The sequence below is a fragment of the Tympanuchus pallidicinctus genome, unplaced genomic scaffold (genome assembly GCF_026119805.1).
Source record: "Tympanuchus pallidicinctus isolate F22 unplaced genomic scaffold, pur_lepc_1.0 scaffold17, whole genome shotgun sequence".
NCBI lineage: Eukaryota > Metazoa > Chordata > Aves > Galliformes > Phasianidae > Tympanuchus > Tympanuchus pallidicinctus.
The window spans coordinates 9,274,577-9,297,364 of NW_026294690.1; the positions used below are offsets into that span (position 1 = coordinate 9,274,577).

Genomic DNA, 22,788 nt, shown 5'->3' on the forward strand with positions numbered 1-22,788 from the left:
GAGAAAGCTGAGCCTCTTGTGAAATACAAAGCACTGGTAAAAAGGTGCAGCGCTGTGCTTTGTGCCAAAAAGTGCTGACGTGTAGCATGTGTTTGTATCACAGAATGGCCAGGGTTGGAAGGGACATTAAGGATCGTGAATCTCCCACCCCCGAACAACCCCTACTCCAACAAGTGAAAAGTAGTCCTATGGACCTCTTGCTGAAGATGTTTTTAAGAGTAACACAACGTTCTGCCTGCTTTCCAGGCATTTAGAGAGGGACTTATCGCTGCCCTGAAAGCTGAAGGTAAACAGAAGTTGGAGGAAAGCAAATAGAGGTGCTGATACAAGAGAAGTACTCAGCATAAAGACTGTGAAATCCACTGTGGTTTCCACAAATCTCCTTGTTCTTTTCTAGGCACTTAGCTATGTTTGATGAATTGATCTCTTCTTTCCTGATATTAACTTTAAAATTAGCAGACCTAATTTCCATTGCCTGATGGGTGGTGATATTTTTTTTTTCCCTTCTCCTTTTCATTCATTTATTGTAGTGGATGTTATATCTGCCTGCCTCAAATCTTCTGAAACTGCGCACTTCTTCTAAGAGTTATCAAAGATATCCACTGATGGCACTGAGACTGTTGTAGTCAGCCGTTGGCCAGTGGAGCTTGCTTTAAAATTTCCAATTTATGAATGGTTTTTACCCACTCATTTCCAATTATTGAGGAAGCAGCTGTTTTTCAAATTACACACTCTTAGGCAGAGTTTACTTCATGAGATCTTTTTGGCTTATTAACACAGGGATTGACACCATTTACCAAAGGCAACTGGTGGAAGAGAAAGGAGAATTAGCAGTAATTTTGTGGAAGTCTGAACAAGGAAGCAACAACTGGGATCAAAGATAGAAGCAAACAATGACCTGCCAGAATTTTGTGGAATTTATTAAAACACGGGAAACTGCTGTGAGAGGTGCTGATAACATCACTATGCCAGATCATGGTTAAGTTAGAAAGGATAACGTGGCTTTATTCTTATCTAAACAGCTCTCTGCTTTTAGCCACTGAGAAGTCAGGTGAGTAGGTCACTGTCTAGACTCCATGCTCAGTGGAGATGCTGATGAGCACCTCTGCAGAAATGTTGACTCCGCTTATCTTATACATCTGTGTAAGGTGTCTTCTCACAGATGTTATCTCGGAATCAAGCTTAGGCATTTTTGAGAGAGTCTGTGGGGAAGCTTGTCAATCCACTGTTTCTATTGTAATTGTTCTTTTGACAAATAGATAGTGTCAATCTCTAGGGCCTCACTCTATTTCTCCTTCACAGTGAGAAGTCTATCCTTAGAAGATGGCTTCCCAGGATATAAAGTCACAGTTGTTCTTTATGCTATGGTGTTATTTTTTTCATCTGTGACATACAGATAGGTTAAATAAAGGGGTGTTGTTCTTCACAAGGCCCATCTGTTAGACATATGGATTTCCTGTTGTTTTTTAAAATAATTTAATCAATAATGTAATTTGATACTAGATGAAAACAAACCTTATAATTTCATTTAGAGTTGTCTACTTAGATATGGAAGCTGAAAATTCAGTAGTTTTTTCTTACCTCTCTTTTTTGGCCATTCTGAATCTGAAAAACTTCACATTTGGGAATATGAAAATACAATACTATGGCTGAATTTGCCACTGAAGTTCAATTCTGGAAATAAATGGTTTATGAAAGCTAGCTTCCTTAGAAATCCACGGTGAAAAGCCTCTTTTTTTTGCTAACTGAATTAAAAAAAAAAAAAAAAAAGACAGAGAGAGAATTCAGGGTCGGCTGCTTTGTGTCATCAGCTGTCACTGCAGAACAGAAGAGTAAAAGAAACTGACGATACAGTTGTTGGGGAATTATTTTGGTGACGCCGTGTGAGACACAGGGTCGAGTTTCAGCTTACTGTGACTCCCTAACTTCAGTTTATCTTGGGATCTATTTTAGTAGCCAGTCACACTTTGAGTGACAAAAGTGGCATTTGTAAAACTGGGGTTGATTTTCACAGTTTTGGAGTAGTAGCGACTGCTACAAGAGGACTCAGTTTAGTACAGTGACAGCTGGTACAACTGGAATAACGATGATGAGGCTGGCATATAATAAATAAACAGCTCTTTAGGAAAAAAAGCAGTATCTGAGAAGCAGATTAAACAACTTATTTTCATGCCTTGATTTCTTTGAACCAAATCAGTTCCTCTATTGTAACCTAAGTAATCCTGCTTTGAAAATAGTGTAATTTAGGGCTATTAAAATCATTAATATTCACTTAGTGGCTTTAAATTTTGTTAGTCAATGTGTTCCACTGTTTCATACTGTGCAAATGTTCAGCATTTGCTGCAAAATTATATATCTCAATACACCTCTATTACATTAGTATAAAATTGACATTTAATTACTGCTTTTGAAATGTCTACACTCTGTAGTTACTGACTACAGATGCTGGACCCCATTGTGCTGAATTGTACCCTGATGCAAACAACAAAGGCTGTATGATTGCTTCAACAGTGAGAGGTAAAAAGCAGAAAATAGGAGTAGAGAGTAGAAGTGAAACAAAGGAGCTTAGATGAATTTCTCATTGCATCCAAACAGTTCAGCTTAGCCGTAGCAGCACCACTTATAGAAACTGTCCACAAACTGTTTGAAGGGGTCCAGTTCTTCACATCTGTGACGTGCTCACTCTCTGTTCCCACTTTGCCACTTGTTATCTGCGTGACAGAGCTTTCACGCTGCATTGAATAAAGGCCTTTTTTACCAAGGAAGCTAAAAGAAACTCCCTTAAGCTGTTGTTACAGCACGTCCCAGGATCTCTGGAGGAAAATGAAATCCGTTTGTTCTTACACGTTTGTGTGTGTACACTCACACATACAAGGACATGCACCTTACAGAATGGGGCTAGTTAATAGATGCAGCATTGGGCTGCAAGAGGTACCAACAGAGCCTTGTGTACGGGTCTGCTTAACAGCCATATTCATATGAAGGCTCTGATACTTGATGTACAAACCAGTAGTAGTCTGTTTAACCACAAGGTGGAAGAACTGCTTTACTTATAATGCCATCTCAGCGTGCGTGAAGCACAGAAAACTCTGCTGGCAAGTTTCATTATCATTATTATTAGTTATATGGCATCAGTGGGACCGTTCAGGACCAGAACTGCACATGCTGAGTGTTATATAAACATGGCAATCCTGCCAGGAGCTTCCTAATGGTAGCTCCTATTGCTGCACAGAGAACTTGGGTCTGTGATAGTTGAGGAGATTGCTGTGATATGTTTCTCTGCATAATTCAGCTGTGCCATTGGAGACCTCTTCTTCGATGAGGTGTTGAGAACCACATTTCCAGTTAAGTATTATGGAGTAATATTTTCTTACATAAATTTCAACTTGTACTTTATTGCAGGGCTATGGAAAATGCTGAGTGAAGAGGTCTTTCTGCCTGATTGAAGCAAAGAAATCAGTTAATTTGTCTTTTTTTTTTTCTTTCTATCCAATAAAATTCTCTGCTTCTTTAATAAAAAGACTATAAAAATGTAAATTCCTTCTAGCTGAGGACATGCATTCTAAAAGATAAAACCTGCATTTTCTATAAGAGATGCAATTCAGATTCCTTCCTAAATACAGAAGGTTAAGAAATGCAAAATCAGATCCTGTCCTGAAGTTTACAGAATTGTGGTTATTTGCAAAAAAAATCCAATTTAGATATCTAAGCTCAAATACTGAAACCAATGTTTAAATAGAATTCCCCTAGATGCATCAAAAGAAGTAAACTTAGCTTCCCTGTCAGACATCACCCCAATGCTGCAGTCCACAAAAGGATTTCTAACATCATTACCAGGACATGAGAAGTTAACGACGTCTTGCATGAAATGTTTTGAATCTGGAACCCCTGCCATGACTCACGTCCCTGTTTCTCCAACTTGTTCACCCAGGCGCTCCTGGAACATCCATCACTCTGCTCCCTGCATTCATGGCAATGCTTCATCTAGAACACTTTATAAGACTGTAACTTGAAAAAGAAAAAGAGACCACAGAGAAAGGTTATTTTTCACGTTCCACTTGTTTTACTGTGGCTGCCATTACTGGATTCTGTAAAAATGGTACTAGAGCTAATTACCCCAAGCATGTTCAGAGTTGTAAGGATTAAGAACTCGCTTTCAGTTATATGATCTGTTTTTCTACCATCAAACTGTTGACCTATAAGGAGGAAAAAAAGATAAAAGAAAAATGTGTGGAGCATTAAGAAAAGAAGTGCCTGTGCTGGAAGTACTGACTTCAGTATTTCAGTGCCTATAGCTGAGTAACAAGATCCATATATTTCCAATAATTGACTCATTTACATAAAAATCACTGCCAGTTTGGCTGTAGCAGGCATCATGTAGAAACTGGCCAAGATTAGAAATCATCACTGCCAAACTTCTGTACACCTTTTCAGATGTGGCTTTTGTCACAGAGCATTCATTTGCTCTAGAATTTTGTGAAGCATTAGCAAAAATTCCTTCTGTGCTAAAAATACATTGAACCTATATTTAGGACTGGAGAGCTACTCATAAGAGCAGTCTGGTTTTCAAGTTATGTTTTATGTGGTACTGGATCTCTTTGCTCCAGCCCAGATGTTCTGACAGCAGTCAGAAAATACATGTACATGTGAAATTGTGGGTTTGATTCTGAAATAGGACTGAATTCTCTCTATTTTACAGATATTTGCTTCTTGTTGAATAATTCTTTGAGTCTTTCACTTTGCTGTCTTGGCAACATAGCTTTTAAATCCAGACTGTTTGCAAATTACCTTTTCAGCTATTGGGTTTGGTTTTTTTTTCATTTTTGGAATTCTGAGTAGCAGCAGAAATTCATCAGGTAAATTCTATTCCTGGCTTTAAGACCAAAGCTGAAACCAGAGCTGTTTGATTTGGTATACAGTGAATAAGGTTTGATTTGATTTTTATTGTATTTTGTTCAATCTCTTTTGTGAAATAACTTCAAGAACATTTGCATGAGAAACACTTTGCAATTAAAAACAGCGTTCTATTTCCAGTTCTTCCATTTTTAAAAGTTACTGTAACATTTTTATTATGCTTGCTTATCTGCACGATATACCACTGGTTGGCAAGCAACTGCAGGTGTAAGGAGGTAGAGCTAGATGTCTCTGTAGTTTCTTCTAATAGCTTTCTTTCCTTGAATCATCATGGAATCATAGAATCCTTTGAGTTGGAAGGGACCCTTAAAGGGTCTGACTCCCTGCAATGAACAGGGAAACTCACAGCTCCACCAGGTGCTCAGAGCCCATCCAGCCTGGCCTTGGGTGGTGGCATGCACCACTTCTGTGGCAGCCTGTGCCAGTGCCTCGCTCAGCCCTGGCTGTAAAGAAATTCTTCCTTATATCCAATTTAGATCTCCTCCATTTCCCCTTGTCCTGTCGACCTTTCCTGGCACCACAAAAGTATTCACTGTCATTAACGCAGTGACCAGAACTTCTACATTCCGACCGTGAGCAGTCCCCAGGCAGCAATATTTCCAGTGGTCTTTCAGTTCAGTTTTCAGTTCAACTGATAGAACCATAGAATGGCCTGCGTTGAAAAGGACCACCTTGATTTCCGTCATGTTTGTTGTAGGATTTGTTAAGAATGCCCCTCAAGAGCCCACTACAATTTACATAGGGCAGGCTGTTGTTGTGGATGGTTCAGCAGTGGGTTCAGTGTCATTCCCAGGAGCTGGTTCTCTCTCTAGACCTGAACCACCTGTATTTCTCAGCGGAAGAACAGTGGCATTCAGCAGCTGGATGGTTTCAGCTTCTCAGTCAGATCTGTGAAGTGTTTTCTTGAAACCATCTTTCCTTTTAAAAGTTGCAGGTTGGATACAAACAAAATCAATTACTTGCTACATATCACTTTGTCTAATTGCCTTTTAATCACTGTTTTCCTTGATCCCAAGAAGGCTTTTAGAAGTGCTAACAGCATTGGTTTGCTGGATCACATCCTCTGAGTGGATCCCATCCCAGTGGATCTCCTAATGTACTTTATAAAATGCATCCAATAATCCAATAACAACAGAAATATGATTTAAATACACACTGCACAGATGGTTCCAAAAATGCTAGCTGCAGCTTCCCTTCACATTTGTGCTTATAAGGATTTACTTTCCTTATAAAAATAACGTGTGTCTATATCAGGCTCTATCTAGCTCAGCTGAGAAAATAAAGAGGTAAATACAAGCTGACCTTGCAATCTCGCAGTAGTACAAGCACATTAAATTCCTCCTTAAATTCAAGTGATCAGGACAGTGGCCAACTGCAGAGAGCTCATCGCTAACATGCCGTGCCAGCGATGTGCCTGGTTGTTTGCAGGTTTGACTGAACGTTGCTGTTACACTGACTTACCTGAAATAAGGAACAAATAAATCAGATTAAAGATTGAGCTGCCCAGGACAGCAGCATTAGCACAGAAAATTTCCTGGCAAGATCACTGTTATTTTGTGTATCAGATGACTGCTCCATGCTGCAGTGCTGAGGGGTGGAGTCGTCATCCTTTTTGAAATGTATTTGAACAAAAACCTTTCCGAAGGTTTTATCATCTACAAACACTTGAAAAAGAGTGAACCTCTTGTCCCATGGTTTTGTTCATATGCTGTTTGGCCTCTTTGTATGAGAGCACGAGGCATCAAGCAGCAAGCTATTAATGTCTGAGTCACGACAAGGCTCTGCAGCAATTATCAATCTTTGATTGTACAGTCTTTGACTATTCCTCCCCTTAAAGCACTCCAAAGAGCAGACTTTACAGTGGGCGAGTTTCAGGGCTGAGGTGCATGCTGGTGCACCCAGGCATGGTTTGATAAGTGAATTTTCAAGTGGCTGTGCTGGCACCATCAGCTGCTGCACCACACACCCATTAGCAGCGTTTGTTTCTTTCTCTGTGCCTCTTTGTGCTGTGCCAATATACACAATTCTGTGGCTTCATGGCAACACGGATGATGAAACGATCTGGCTGCAAAAGGCTTTTTTTCAAGTTCTGCAGCTGAGCTTCAGACTTAGCTTCTTTCATCTGCACTTCAGAGTTCTGACTGCACCGCAAGTGGGTCTGGCTTAGATACTTCCATTCTGCTTTTAGTCATATCTCACAACTCACAGCAATTCTTATGCAAACATTTCAAACAACTAGAGGGCGAAAAACAAGTTATGTCAATGGGAGTTCTGCCATTAATTCCAGTAGGCAAAGATCTGTCCTTAAAACATCAATACTGAGGGGTACTGCAAGAAAGAAGAAAGTTAAGGATCCTTTAACCTCTGCATACTCTGAATGTAAGCTAGAGTTCTGTGATTCTATGAAGTCAAACACCTTGTTCCTCAGAGGGAGCTTACAGAGATACCACTTTGTGCATCTAGCCTGTCACTCTGTAGAAACTTAAAAAATACAGATAAATGATAGACACCGAAATATCTGATATAACATTTGAGATTCAGATTAAATATGAGATTTCTCCCCTTAGGATTTGAACTGACTTAAAATAAAGAACTGCTCCTTTTGTTTTCAATGGGCTACTGCTGCAGTGAATTAACCAGGAGTAAGGTCAAAATGAGGAATGAATGGAGCAGACCCATCTCAGATGGTAAGACAGGATGCTGGTTTGGGAGCTCCTTCCATTTGACCTACCTTAAATCTTTATGCACTCTCTCCCTGTTTGGTGTAGATAACACTAATGTAAAAATTCATTTGGCTGGTCTTTAACACTGCTAATGGGAATCATCTGGAGAAGAGAACATGAAAATCACAGGCTATTTAGTCCATGACCTTGTTATTCAGGCTCCCAGCAGGGAGCCCAGCCACGACAGTGGTTTTTTTTCTGTTGATTTTTTAGCATGTTGACCTGTTCACTAGCTATGGGATTGCCAGATAGTAACGCACTGAGCAGTGGTCAGAGACAGCCTTTAACAGGGAGTAACTCTTGGCCTGCACAGTGTTTGACCTGAAAGGTGTAGGTCCCCCTCACCAGGCTGTCACCTCATGCTTTGTTTCCTTTCCATCCTCACCAGAAGGGTGAAATCTTAGCCCTTACAGATATTTTTAGGCAGACCTTAGGTCTGAGTATTACAACTTGCATAACGTGAGAGAGAAGCATCTGTCCTATTTTTTATTTTTATTCATGGAACTCTTTCTGAACCATTTTTTTTTTTTTTAAAGACTGTCAACTAGCTGCTGTACACAAGCTTCCAGCCTAAAAAAAAATAGAACACCTGGATAGTTTTCTGATCAGTCCCATTGTAGAATTATCCTGCAAACTAATTGCATTTATTTATTATGCTGTTTTGTTAGGGCTTTTTAACTGCAGGGAAATGCCAGCGCGTCTCCCTGCCTTAGTTACAAATGTTCTCTACCCTGCAAAACTTCCTAACCTGAAAGATTTTGGACTCTCAGGTGTCATGTCTTATAAATTACCTGTCAGTTCAACTGAGATTATTTACTCAGGCACGCTGTGGGGAAGGCAACATAATTCCTACCATGAATTCAGCAAGTCAGCAAGTAGATGCCACATTGTTTACATTTCAGCAATATCCTAAAGCTCACTTACGCATATTCTGTAAGCAATTTCTTGGATGGAACAGTGCCTTTTAGCGGCCAGTTAAATGCATTACAGATTGGCTATGAAAACCCCCCGGAGACTCAGAGCAGCTGCTTTCCTATCAATTCAGGTAATTCAGGTCTCAGTTACCCAGTAAATCTGCTGCACTTCTGTAAACCACCTTCTATTGGCTTGAGAGCAGTTGTATCTACCTAAACAGCATAATTTATTAAATCAAATCTGCTTTGAGAAACATACACTCCTTCTTTAATTACTGCTGTTTAAATTCAGCCTCAATTAGCGACCTTGCCATTTGCTGAGATTACAGTGATTGGTATCCCTCACCATTTTCCTGGGGAGGGGTGAATGAAATACCATAGTGAGCTGCAGACACGTGGTCTGTCCTTTCCCAAGAGGGTTGAAGCTCTGAATGCTGTCCACAGCTAAAATGGAGGGAGATGGCAGGGCAGTAATATAATTATTCTACCACTGTATAATATTTTGTGATCTCTAGATCTCAGCATAACAGTACAGCCATCACCTCCACTAAAATCAGAGCAGACCCACAGAATGGGCAGACAAGGGGGATGAGGGGATGGGGAATAGCTTTAAACTAAGCGGAGGGATTTAGTTTAGATATTAGGATACAATTTTTTACTCAGAGGGCAGTGAAGCACTTGCATGGCTACCCAGAGAGCTGTGGGTGTGCCCTGGAGGTGCTCAAGGCCACATTGGATGGGCCCTGGGCAGCGTGAGCTGGTGGGTGGCAGCCAGCCCACAGCATGGGGTTGGAGCTGGGTGATCTTTAAGACCTCCTCCAGCCTGAACCACCCTGTGATGAGGTGCACTGCTGTAAACATTTCACATGGATGAGCCTAAAGGATGCCCAAGGCTAGGAACAGAGCCCAGAGGTGGGCATTTTGGATCTGTGCTCTACTAATGAGCCAGCACCTCCTTGCACTCCTCCTGCTGCTGCTGGGAAGCCTGAGAGCCCACTGAATGGATATCAGAGCTGTTTTATGTTGGCATTTTGCAGTTGTTTCAGCCACCTTCTAAAGGAATGAGTCAGGGATTTGTCTATGTGGGAAGCGGTTTCCTCTCACATTACCTTATGTATGGATGAAGTACATTTCCTCTGCTGTGAGGTTGCTGATTGGGAAAACAAAGTAGTGTGGCTGACTGTCATTTTAGCAGCTGTACTTGGATCCCATTATGAAAAGCCCCCAGCCCCAGGAGGCTGGTTTGGATAACGCATTTCATAGAAAAGCTGGTGACATCACTCACATTCTTGTAAAGAATGACTAGAAAAGGAAAAAGCAGGGAAAAAATGCCAGTAGTTAATGTGATACATTAGACAACATGTTCTTCAGTGAAACTGGAAGAAAGTCAGTCTTGAAGACGTGAGCTATAATGCAATAATGAAGACAGTTTCCTCTGTGCTTCAGACAGTTTTTGTAGCAACGAGTGTTCAAGAATCAGAGACAACGATGACGGCTTGTGCCTGCAATCATTACAGCTATGGCACACGCAGCATGCAAGATGTTTAATGTCAAACTAAGCAGCATCATGCTGTGAGACAGCAGCAAACAGAGCAGGGCTCACCTGCCTGCCCAGCTGGGTCAGAGCCAGAAAGCAGAGATGTTGCAAAGAAGGTAGATTGTGTTTGCAATGAGTTTGAGCCACAGAACTTGGGTTGGAAGCCTGCTGTGGTCATCTTCCATCTTCAGAGTCAGTTTGTTCCTGGAGTAATGGGCTCCTGAGGAGCCTGGCAAACACCTCAAGTGGTCATGACCATCTTCTGGGAGGCAAAGGGGAAAAGAAGGACTGGATGGGCTGAGGCAGGAGCAGGGAAGGCAAAGGGGAACAAATTAGACCTGCACAAATCCTTTAGGAGGATTCTGAATGGACTACAGCCAGCAAAATATTTGGAGAAGGAAGAAGACATAGGCCAAGACTAAAAGATTTCCCCAACCGTTCCTTACCTCAGCAAGGAATTCCAGCTTCTTTATGATTTGAGGCCTGAAATAGTTTCATGTTTTTAAAGAACAGCACTTTATTTGAAGTATTTTGATTAGCTATACAGAAGACAGGTTACCAGGTAGGTGTTAAAAAGGGATTCTGCTGCTCTCAGTAAAGAACTTCCAAAAATAATGTTATACATATGTATAGAAAATGCATACAGGTATACATCATGGAACACTTAAACACATTTCTGTTTGAAGGTAATTTCTTCTGGCAAGGCAGCACAGCTCAGCACCGTGCTCTCTGCTCCAGCAGTACAAACGCATAACCCAGCATGGCCTTTGCCATGGCTGCAGTCAGGGGTTGTTATTAAATCTTTCCATCAGACACCCAGGCAGAGCAGTAAGCACATGGAAAGGAAGGAAGTGTACTTCTGTATAGGCTCAGTGTATATTTTCTCCATTTTCCAGTATTTCCTTTGCTTTCAACCTCAACACGTCAAATGATTGCAAATTGCAAACGTACCAGTTCCAGCTGAGCACAACTGGGGGTGAAATAGCTTTTCTTTGAAGCTACAGCTACAGTCCACTTGAAAAGCTGTAGGGAGAGCCACAGAAATGCACAAAGAGCAGCTGAAATTCTGACCTGGGGATTCAAAGCATTATGATTCATGAAATGAATTTTCAGAGGAGCTCCATAATCCATTAGGAGAGCAGCCTATGAAAGAAACCTCGTTGCCACAGCTTAGATAGTAATCACTGGTAAATCCGTATTAAAAGACTTCCAGATCAGCAGAAAAACAATACAGACCTGCATAAATATACTTTACAATTTTATATACTTATATGTATTATTGTAACATTTGCTTTCATTGCTTTTCGGATGATCAAGAATCTCAATACACACTTAGAGTAGAGGAAAAGAGTAAGATTAAGATCCAGGGCACAATCCTTTTACATCTTGAATTCTTCCTGGGAAGTGATGGGAGCATCATTGCACCCACCTTGGCTCCTCTGTGCATAACGATCTGGGAGCAGCTCTAAGTTCCATTGCTGGGGGCTCAGTTTTAATCTCCCTCAGCCTGTTGCCTGGAACATACCTGGGAGTGCAGTATCCAACAGCTTTGTAAGCATCGAGGCAATTTTCTGCTGACAAGCTGAGGCATCCCGAATGGCAGAATACAGCTGGAACCCAATCCAGAACCTTCCCCATACATTTCAGTGTTGCACATAGGAAATTGTGCGTGTGTTTGCCTTGCACAGGCAGTGACTGAGCCACAAGCCATCACGGTAGTGGCATGCGAGTACGCACAGTCAGGTGCCTGAGGGTTCACATGTGCAGGCAGCTCTTGTGACCTGATGGGTGAAAACAGAAATCAGAGACCCATGGGGATCCTTATGAAATGAGCTATGCACTGACAATGTCAAGATAAAACACTAATGGGAGAGCTTCAATTCGCTTTTCACAGAATCACCCGGGTTGGAAGGGACCTCAAGGATCATGTAGTTCCAACCCCCCTGCCTAGCAGGGCCACCAAACATCCACATTCAGATCAGGTTGCCCAGGACCCCATCCAACCTGGCCTTGAACACGTCCAAGGACGGGGCATCCACAACCTCCCTGGGCAGCCCGTTCCAGGGCCTAACCACTCTCCTTGTAAAGAACTTCCCCCTAACATCCAACCTAAATCTTCCCTCCCTCAACTTGGATCCATTAAGCTTTTCATAGCTTTTCATTTTCTTCTTTACTCCCCATGCACCATGTGACCAGTAACCTCTCCAATATTTTTTATTCTAGTTGGCAACTAGTGATGTACTGTGTTTCAAGTGAAACTGAAGCACATGTCTTTGCTTAATAATCCCCCCATTCATTCCCACAGCCCATAGCTTGCCAGCACTGCTTTGTTCACATTTTAGAATTATGGATGATGTCAAGGCAGCCTTGATTAAAGGCTCAGCTAACTGCTGCTCAGCCGGAAAGTGGCTGAAGTAAACTATTATTTCAGTGAAGCACGCAAGCTTGGAGAATGCATATTCTATAATATTCTAGCATTAGGATTCATAGTAGAAGAAATTAAGGCTCTTAAGGGCTTTCCCAGGAATGTGAGATTACCCATGAACGTATCAGACATGCAACATTCACATACTCTTGGAGGGATTTTGGCTAATATTGGTACCTCTCAATAAACATGCTTTCAGTTTCTTCCTTCCTTCCCTCAAGCTTTCCTTTCCAACTTAGAAATTGTAGTCGCCCCAGGGGCAAACAATGAACTAAGTGGAGTCCACACAATGTTTTGAAGTTGGAATCTACATTAGTCTGACTGTTCTTTTGTTCTAGACATTTAAACAAGAAGAAAACAACTCCCTGCTGGATATATAGCTGGTCTGTTAGGCAGAAACCGAGAGACACTGAGTCCTGTCAACAGCCAGACCAGGCATGCAGAAGAAAAGAAATGCTCTGTGCACGCAAGGGCAAATGGCTTTCCAGTGGTGCATGAAGAAAACCAAAAAAAGTGATAGTGTATCTGTAGGTACTGTATGAGAATTTGTTGTAATCACAAGGAAACACTCAGTATTTTGGCTGAGAGCTGCTCCTCAAGCATTGCTTCCTGCTGGCTTGAGAACTCTGCAGGGAAATCATTGCCTATACTTCACAGGAGTACCTAAAGTTTAAAAAAATTCCAATATTGCCTGGTTAGTGGGAAAACAATCTATTGCTTTTGTTTAAAAACATATTTAAATAGATTCTTTTTTCACCTCCTTAGTCTTGTATCTGCAACTGTGTTTTGTGGCCGGAATGGTTGAGACTCGCTTGTCACAGCTCTCCTCTGGACAGATAACAACCCCCGTGTCAACAAAGAAAAATAGAGCGTCTGGATGATGTGGAACTGCTACAAACACAAATGTCTGCGTTTAGGCTGAGACACTCATTCTGCCCAGGAAACAAAAGAAGAAAAGAGATCAGTTTTTTGGCTCACATACTTCTTTTCTGGATGTTTTCCTCAGTTCCTCCCACCAACTCCCTTATTGTCTGAGCAGTCTTCAGCATGTGATAACTGTTATCAAGTGAACTCCAGTGACCTTCCTGCTAATTGTTTTTATATGACAGATTAATATTCCCATTGGATATCTTAAAGAATAGATCATGAATCAGAAAAGTCGGGACTGGGGAAAGGCTTTTGGGTCATCCTCTCCACCTCCCCCTGCAATAAGCATTGCAATGAAAAAAAAAAAAGAAAAAAAATGCTATCATTTTTGTAGCCTAATGTGTGATTGTAAAAGAAAATGGAGGTGCTCTGAAGTGCAAATCCTGCAAGTGACCACCTGATGGATTTCCTCATTAATTTGCCAGTTATTTCCTTCCAGTTTTTTTTACTGTTTCTGTAAGCATAACAAACAACTTTTTGCTGACTGTGATGGTTCTTCTGCTATGTTCTAGCTTACTCTTACAGCGTTTGCCTCTGTCATTCACTGTCTGTTGCAGCATACAGTCATTTGCAGTTTCAGCCCCAGAACACAACAGAAATTCCCAGTTCTCCTGTCCACACAGCCCAGGCAATCACTCACATGTATTCTGTGATGCAGGCATCAGGGGATGATGAACAGTTATTGGTAGCTCAAATAAGACAGCTGTACTGGTAACAATTTTCTAAGCCACTGCCTTCAAGCCCCAGAAAGGCCAGCACTGCTTTAAGAAACAGTTTGAATTACTCCTCTTCACTGCAATTATAGCCAACTCCATTGGTGCAGAATTTGCCTGATGTTATTTCATTAAAGCTACTTCTACAAAACCAACTAGTTTACATAAACTCTAAATGCCTGGTGCTTTTATCCTTTCTCTGTAGATGCAGAGCTAACACTGTTTCTCATTTATTTTGTTTTCATTTACATCCCCTTCTCCATCTGACCACACAAGTTTCTGCCTCATGACAGGTAGGATCTATGTGAAAATTTTAGCAGTTTCTCATATTTAGTGCAGGATTACTAAAGGAAGACTCACATGTGTCTTGTTCCCAGAAGACCACTTTTCTACCAGCACAACTTCAGCTCTGCTGCCAAAGAAGGGATGCCCTGACTGTGGGTTAGATAATGTTTGCAGCAGCTATTGTACTTGGCTAATGAACCTTGGCTAGTGCTTTCTTTTTGTTTAAACAAACAAATGCTCTTCTCCATCTTCCCTCTGCTCCTGCATCGGCCAATTAATCTGTCACCTTGGTACAGCAGATTGGTTTCCATCAGATGACTTCAGATATTTCTTAGCTCCCTCAGTAGATTAGAACCCAGTGAGTTGGACAGCAAAGGAGGGTTTCTCCTGGTTAGAGGTTTCCTTCAAACATAGTGCTGTGCTGCAAGGTGAGCCCCAGGCTGCCTCCATTCCTAAGGCACGGGCCCCAGAAGCACCACCAGACTGCAGCTTGAACACCAAGTGGCAGACCAAGAGACAAGGCTGACAAACTCAGCTTTCAAACACAGAAGTCCAGAGTACCAGTGCTAGCAAATTAAGCATCATCTGAGAAGCACATTTGGAAGGCAATTCTGTGCTTAAGCTTGTGGTACAAGCTTCTCTCCGCAGCACCTAGCCAATGGAGAGAATGGAGCCACTGGCTCCATTAATATTCCCATTTGTCTCTCCATATTCTTCTCTTTCCGCAGAATCTGGAAGCAGAGAGCCACTGAACATTTACTGGTCCACTAAATCAGGAGGAGGAGGGATAAGATCCCGTGGATTCAGCCTAGCAACAAGGCACACATCATAGCTGTCGTGCATGAGGACATTGACGGCCACCACATTCCACTGGTTCTCCCATGTATCTAATTCGAGGATCTCTTTGGTGATGACTTCGTGACGAGCTGAAATGCAGAAACAACAGCAATCAGAACTGCAGCCAAACAGGATCAAAGAGGTTTGCAACAGTATTATTGCTGTTCTCTATAGGGTGGCAATGAAAAGGTTCTTTGTGGTACCAACAGCTACACTGTCTGAGGAGTATGCAAGTTTGTCATAGAATCAGTAAGGTTGGAAAAGACCTCTAAAATCATCCAGTCCAACTGTCCGTCTACCACCAATATTGCCCACTGAATTATGTCCCTAAGTACAATATCTCCCTGGATGCCTCCAAGGACAGTGACTCCATCACCTCTCTAGGCAACCTGTGCCAGTGCATCACCATTCCACAGATTCTTCCTAATGTCCAACCTGAACCTCCTCTGGCACAACTTGAGGCCACACCTTCTTGTCCTATCAAAATCAGTGTCATTATATAGCAAACAAGTTGGTGTAGATGGAAACCTATACAGGTTATTCACTATTCATCCTCCGAACAGCATATAGAAACTTAAGGTTCCCCACCTTGCTAGGAGCATGCAGGTGGCATTTAATTATGCAATCATGTGTCAAATGCTCACTTTAAGACGTAGTGCCTATTGTTAATGACATGCCTACGTGCACTGCATCATCTTTTCTTTGCCAATAAAGCACGATATTAAGGCAAGCAGCTTTTTACTAACAAAAGTAATGAAAGCATCACCACACAGCAGAGAACCACAGTTGTCAACCAGCAGTGCTGTATTAAACTTCTTGTGAAAAGGTAAAAACCTTTCTTTGCTTTAACTCTCCAGCAGTGTTGTTATTCAAATCCAAGCTATTTCCTAAAAATAAAAAGCATCTTTTGTTTTTGCCAACTTTTTCATCTAAAGATTGTTTTCTTGCAGAATGTAACCTCTGTCTAAACTTTTCTTACTTTGAGATGAGGACATGCACATGCTTTGCTCTTAGATTCCTTCTCTTTCTTATGAATCTCTGGGCAGATTTTCTAGGAGCCAGGTCTCAAAGATGGACAAGAAGAAATAACATAATAACAGAATTATCAGAGCTGGAAGGGATCCTCTAGAGATCATCTAGTCCAACACCAAATACTTTAAAGGTAATAGGGTAGGAATATGGTGTATATTCAACACCATTTTGAGTCTTGAAAGGCTTGTGACAGAATAAACTGTAAAGGGTCCACACTGAGATCCACATTCAGATCTTTTCTTTATTATTATTTTTTATACCACCTGAAAACCAACCCTTATCTAGTGGCTGCATCCCATCATTTGGATACCACCCTTCTATGGTGTTACCATGGTTTAAGTTCTGAGCAAAATTGGTGCTGATGTAACCATGGCGTAGCGCCGTGGGATTTAGACACCCCTAGGGTTCCTCTACAAGTAGTTCCAGGATGCGGGGAGATCACATGAGGAAAAAAAGACTTATTCCACTGTTGGAATTGTTTTCCTTGCTGAACTATTTAGGTGCACGTCGGTGCTTCTGCACATGTGCAGGACCTGCAGCAACTGAGGATCTCTTGGCTTTTAGGAAATTTGTGTTGTGCATTTACCTAAGGCCACTCACAAACCACTCCCAATCTCTGATCCCTCTCTCACCTGAGAAAGGAGTACAGTACACGTTTCTGCATTGCAGCCCATAAGTATTTTCCCCTCGATTGTGTCAGAACTGTGGCAACGTTTTTGTTGGCCTAAGCCCTCCAGGACACTCACAGATCTCTAGGAGATTGCTTGACGATTAGGATGAGATCTCAGAATTTGGCCTCATCTGAGTAGTCCTTGTTCCATTCCTTTCTTCTCTTCACAGAAAGTGAACCAGTAATCATGATGGTTTGCTCATGGCATTTGGGTGGTTCATTAAGTACAGGAGAATAGGTAGGAAGGCAGCAACCCTCCACAGGACAAGGCAGTGAACCTCAAAAATACCCCCAGCACATGAAGAGAAAGCACAACCGAACCCCTAAGTGAATAGCACATGTCAGTACCAAAGAGTTCATGTGTGTCCATATGACCCTGTGACAGGGAGCAGGTTTTTCCTGAGATACAGCTATGAAGACAAACAGACCTGAGCTGTGACACAGGAGGCTCCAGTCCCTGGATTTATTATTAGATCATCTCCTTTATGCAATAAATTTGTATGCTTGGATTTTCTTTGGCATATATCATGACAAAAATGAGACAACTGGAGGAAAAGAAATCAAACAGTGGAAGTGTCTGAAACCTTCGGTGGGTGATTGTGACACTACAGAGAAAATCATAATTAAAACATCAAAGGCAAACTCAGCTGTCCTTCCTTGCAAGCCTCGCTGTGTTTTTCCTGACCCTGGCAACTCACAACCTTTAATGTCCCTTGTTTCCCTTTTTTGAGGGATAATGTAGCTGGTTTTGTTCCCCTCTGCAAATTCTGCTTTCCAGCATGTGGACTGTTGGCTTGCTCTTAACCCTTGGGAGATAAAAAGGTTACGGTGCTGGAATAAAGGAAGCAATCACTTCTCCAGTCTTGTCTTGTTTCGTATGAAAGGAAGCAGCACCCTTTGGGCAAGAAAGTTCACGTGAGGAAAAGCACTGCTCACAATATCGTTGTGCTTCAAAATATGACACACACCCTTTCTTTTTCACATGAGAAATGGGCTAAAACATCCCAACTTTGACCCCTCCACTTCTCCCTCCCACACTCCCTTTGCATGGACTGAGGAAAGGTAATTTTTGTCACCAATTCCAGAAGTTGGTCACCTTTGATTCCAGACTGTAATATTGGATTTGTATTTTAATCCCAATAAACTGCTTAAAATTTACCCAGGTACAAAGAATCTCACATTCAGCCTCATCTGTTTATCTTATTTGTGTTTGTTTGCTTCTAAGGCAATAGCTTTGCAGCCAATTTTATTTAAAGGTGATAGACAGCTAGAAAAAGAAATAGGCTGTATTACATGGATTATCCTCTTAAAAAGCCACCCCACAATTCCCTGTCACACGTAGCAACATTCTGCATCACTTACCAGGCAGGTGCCTTAACTAAGGAAGGATTTCACTCCTTTCCAAGTGCTTTCCATCTTTTCTTCCTACGAAATGAGGCTGTATTTTTCTGCACATTATTGTTTAATCCAAGAAGATGAAAATTGTTAAGAATCTTCTCTTATGGTTTGCTTTTCAGCATTAAACTCCTTTATATTAGAATCATTCAGGTAGTACAAACCTAAGCCTAATGCTTTCAAAAAAGTATAACAGCACTTATAGCAATGTGGCTTTTTCCTATTTGGGAAAGGAAAAGGCTGTTTTCTCTCTACAAAGGATGTTTTCTATTTTGATATGGCCTGACTTCATTTTATGTTGTGTGCTTTCTCATGTCATTTGAATAAGGATAGACTGTAAATCAGGATGAACCATACTCAGAAAGACCCACACTATGACTGCAGGCAATGTTATAAATATTTGATCTACCTTTTTTTCTTTTTTTTTTTTTTCCAACTTCCTTCAGTTTGGGGAGGAGGAACATCTTCTCTTCAGAGTATACTACTAACACAGCTCTGGGTTGTTGGGTTTTTTTCTATCTTTCCTGTTAGAAACTGAATGTTTGATAGAATTGTTTCAGGATGGAGAAGTTATTAAAGAGATAGACATAGAAGAATTAAGCAACATGCTTAACAGGCAGAAAATCTGTAGCTCATAGAGGACTATCAACCACTCAGCTATTATTTTGATAAGCCAATACCAAGAAATTTACTCTATGGACTGTTTGATGTACAGAACACTAAACTCAAATAAAATCATGCTGAATTTTAGTTCACTGGAATTAAACCTATAGCAAGTTTGCTGAAATGTGGTCAAGTTTTTAATTCCTCCTTACAAGAGCCTGCTGAAATCAACCATTCTATGAGCCATTTCTCTCCATCTTTCTCCCATTTTAGGGAGAAAAATTAAGGAAATACTGAGAGCATGTTCCATAATGTAGGGTGCTTCTGCATTCATCGGTGCAGGGCATAGATAACCAAACTAGCTTTGGACAAGCACGCCTGCTTCCTAACCATGGCATAGCCATTGCTGTATGGCCAACAGTACCTAAGAAAGTTTATTCAAAGGAGGACCAGGTACCTCAGGATGGAACCACAACGAGTAATAGGCATTTATCATAGAATCACAGAATCTCTAGGGCTGGAAAAGATCACCCTAACCATCAACCCACCCCCACCATGCCTACTGACCGCTGGCCCCTCAGTGCCACATCTCCATGGTTACTGAACACCTTCAGGGACAGTGCCTCCACCACTCCCTGGGCAGCCTGTGCCAGTGCATCACCACTCTTTTTCGAGAAGAAATTCTTCCTAACATCCAGCCTGAAGTAGTCTTGGTGTCACATCCGCCCTTGTCCATAAGATGCCCCGAAACATCCTCACCTAGACTGCTTTCCCAGCTCCTGCTGATGTCAGTCCTGGCACTTCTCAGGTTGTCTCAGAACCTTTTCCCATCAGCACAGTATTCTAACATGCTTTATCTTCCCCACCCATAAATCTATTTATGAAAAAAGCCATCAGACTTCTAGTGGTTGAATTGTTAACTAGCTGCTCCGCTCTTTCCATGGAAAAAGCACTTGAACATCACAAGGTGCCCATCAGTCCCCAAAGCCACATACTCAGGGTGCTCTTCCAAAACATTCCCAGATCCTTGTCACCCAGCAGCCACTCCAGAGCTGCCCGGTAGCAGCTCGGCCTCCAGTGCTAGTTCCTAACTGGTTTTGCATGCCATTATCTGCACCAGAGAGCAGACGGTGATTTTAAACATGTGGGATTAGCCTCTCCTACTTATCGTCCTCGCCACTAATAGCTGCTTTCATAATTACATGATGTAGAGTTAGGTGACTTGGGAATTCACATTTGTGTCACGCTGGGAAGAAAGTGCATTTAGATCATTATCTCCAGATGTACTGGTTCCTGATGTGCAGAAGAAAAAAGAGTAAGTTCATCAAGTCTGTGGCCTCCAATCCCATCTGAGCCTGCGAGCTGCCCCCAACTCCACCAGCCTCGCTCACACCCAGGGGGTCACACATCCATCATCCGCGCCTGTGGGCAGAAGCAGGCAGAGAATACACAGGAGAGGGAACTTGGCTCGGCTGTTTAACATGCTGGCCAGCCTTCAGGATGCCGAGTTCCAAGGCAGCATTCCCCACCAGACACAGCAAAAGCTGAATTTACAGCTATGGCAGCTCACTGTTTTCCAAGCACCGGCATGGAGTAAGGTAAGCCACTCGCTCTCATAGACGAGGCTTCTATCCTCTCGCTCTGCTAATTCTTCAGGACCGTAACTGTGATCCACCCATTCCCTCACAAATCAATATCTATTAAAATAAATAAAGAATGGCCGACAGGAAGGAGCTTCTGATTCAGTTATTTCGACTGATTTTCTTGGGATTGATCCAGCTGCTTCAGCTTTTGAACTCTTTCCAGTTATCTATTGTTCGTGGGCCAGGCCTCCTCCAGCCCTATGGGCACGGATGCTGATGGTGCTGGGGGCAGGACGGTGGGTCACAGCAGAGCAGGATCAGTGCTCCTGGAGTCAATGCACCATTCATGGGAATAAAAGCTGGGAGATCAGAATAGGAATCACTGGCCTCCAACTATATTAAGATACTGTTTCTAAATGCTTTGTGATGGGCTAATACATTATTAATCGGTGATATAAAGCATGTTTAGATTGTATGCATGACAGGCAGTTATGAACACAATGGAAGATGTCATACATGGCTGTGAGCCATGTTTCTAAACAACCTATTGACCTCTTTAGCAATTAATTAAGATGCATTAAAATGTCAATTAATCATTTATTAACCCTTTATAAGTTATAAATGAATCTTTGCAGGGAGCATGACCGAATTACTAATACAGTCAGGCGGCAGGCTGAATTTAGATCTGAAACAAGCAGGTGCTGCTCACCAGCGATTCCCTGACCTGCACTGGCCTTATTTACCACAGTGAGATTCTAGCTAATGAGCACAGGGCTGGAAGGAGCACCCCGGAGAGGTGTCAGAGCAGCCCTTCAGAGAACGGACAGAATTCAAGTGGCATTTTTCAGAGTGGACCCATAGACAAGCAGCAGTGGTGTGTCAGATTTCTGTGCTGAGTGAAACGCAGGGACCTCGAATCCATTTCATGGGTGGGGATGCATATGTAAATGGTAACAACTGTGGGCAGGAGAACTTTAATTATTCATCACTGCCTGGTAAATTCTAACCGAGGGAAGCAAGCAGTGCTGCAGATCTGCAGCCCAGGGTTTGCCCCTCTGCTTTATTTAGCTGGGAACATGCGAAGGTGCTGGAGAAACAGCTTTCCTTCCAATCCTTCATCCCCCAAACTTCACAAGTCTAGTATTTACTGTGCCAGACTTCTTAATGTCTAGATTTAATTTGATTCCAGTAATGTACCATAACCACTATAATAAACAAAAAAAAACAGGCATTACAACGATTCTCCATCTAAATCACATAATGGATGAGGCTGAGGGGAACAGCCTTTATGGGAGATTAGTCAAAATAAATAACTATTAAGCTAGTCCACTGTCAGGAGAGGGTGGCATGGAGATGCAAACTCATTAGCTCAGCTGGAATACAGTAATTATGACCCGGCTCTGCGCTGCCTCAAGCAGTGCTGCTGCTATTCCAGCACATGGATTGCAATTTATGTAAATAGGGAAGAAGAGGCCAGAAAGCACACCTGGGGTAAGCATACTTTTTTTTTTTTTTTTTTTTTTTTGGTAGAATCAGAGTTACACAGCTAGCAGACTGTTACCATATCACCTATCTAACAGCTGCAGACAAAATTGAGATTCTTGTGCTCCAAGTCCAAAGGCATCTCTTCCCCTTTTCCTCCCGCCACCAGTAATACCCCTGGAGTGAAAAAATGAATTACTGTTTGATAGCAGTGATAAGTAAATAGCAGATCTGAGCTGAGCTGCTCTGGCCCCACACAGAATTTTAACATATAGAGTAGGGAAGCAGCAAACGTTATCTTCTCTATGAACAGCGTTGAAGAAAGATGGCAGAACAGCCAGTTCAGAGAAAGGCAGTTCCACATCAAATGCAATAGCTGATAAAATCACAAGGCGTTTTAAGTGGCATGAGCCACTACCAGCAGACCTGTAAAGCATCTTATTTGAATTGAGGTGGCTGTCCCTTTGCTTTGCACACCAGCTGATGCCACATGGGAGTACAGTAATTACAATGAAGTTTAAATATGATAGAATTTAGTTCAAATCTGAGGCAGACAGTTGGACTAACACCTATAGACTAAAGCTATGATCAAGAAAACAGAGCCCTGCTGATTGTTCCCCCTGCCCCAGCCCCCAGAGACATGCTGTGAGATCTCTTTGAGGCTACAGCATGACATCGAGTATGTGCCTCCATGAGCTGATAGCAGTCACAGCAAACACACACTTGCCTTCATTCTTTTCACTGGAAA

General features: G+C 42.0%; 1 protein-coding gene across 10 annotated transcripts in view; it reads right to left on the bottom strand.

The window, feature by feature from the left end:
• Window positions 1–10,580: 10,580 nt before the first annotated feature.
• Window positions 10,581–22,788, bottom strand: part of KBTBD12 (kelch repeat and BTB domain containing 12) — a 50,943-nt gene continuing 38,735 nt past the window's right edge. For 7 of the 10 annotated variants that reach the window (XM_052678785.1, XM_052678782.1, XM_052678780.1 and 4 more), the window contains one exon: window positions 10,581–15,364. In XM_052678785.1, coding sequence (XP_052534745.1) covers window positions 15,195–15,364 — 170 coding nt within the window. In that variant the 3' untranslated portion in view covers window positions 10,581–15,194. Of the gene's footprint in view, window positions 15,365–19,246; window positions 22,782–22,788 lie in introns of those variants that run through there. The other 3 variants (XR_008205686.1, XM_052678786.1, XR_008205687.1) reach the window with 2 other exon arrangements.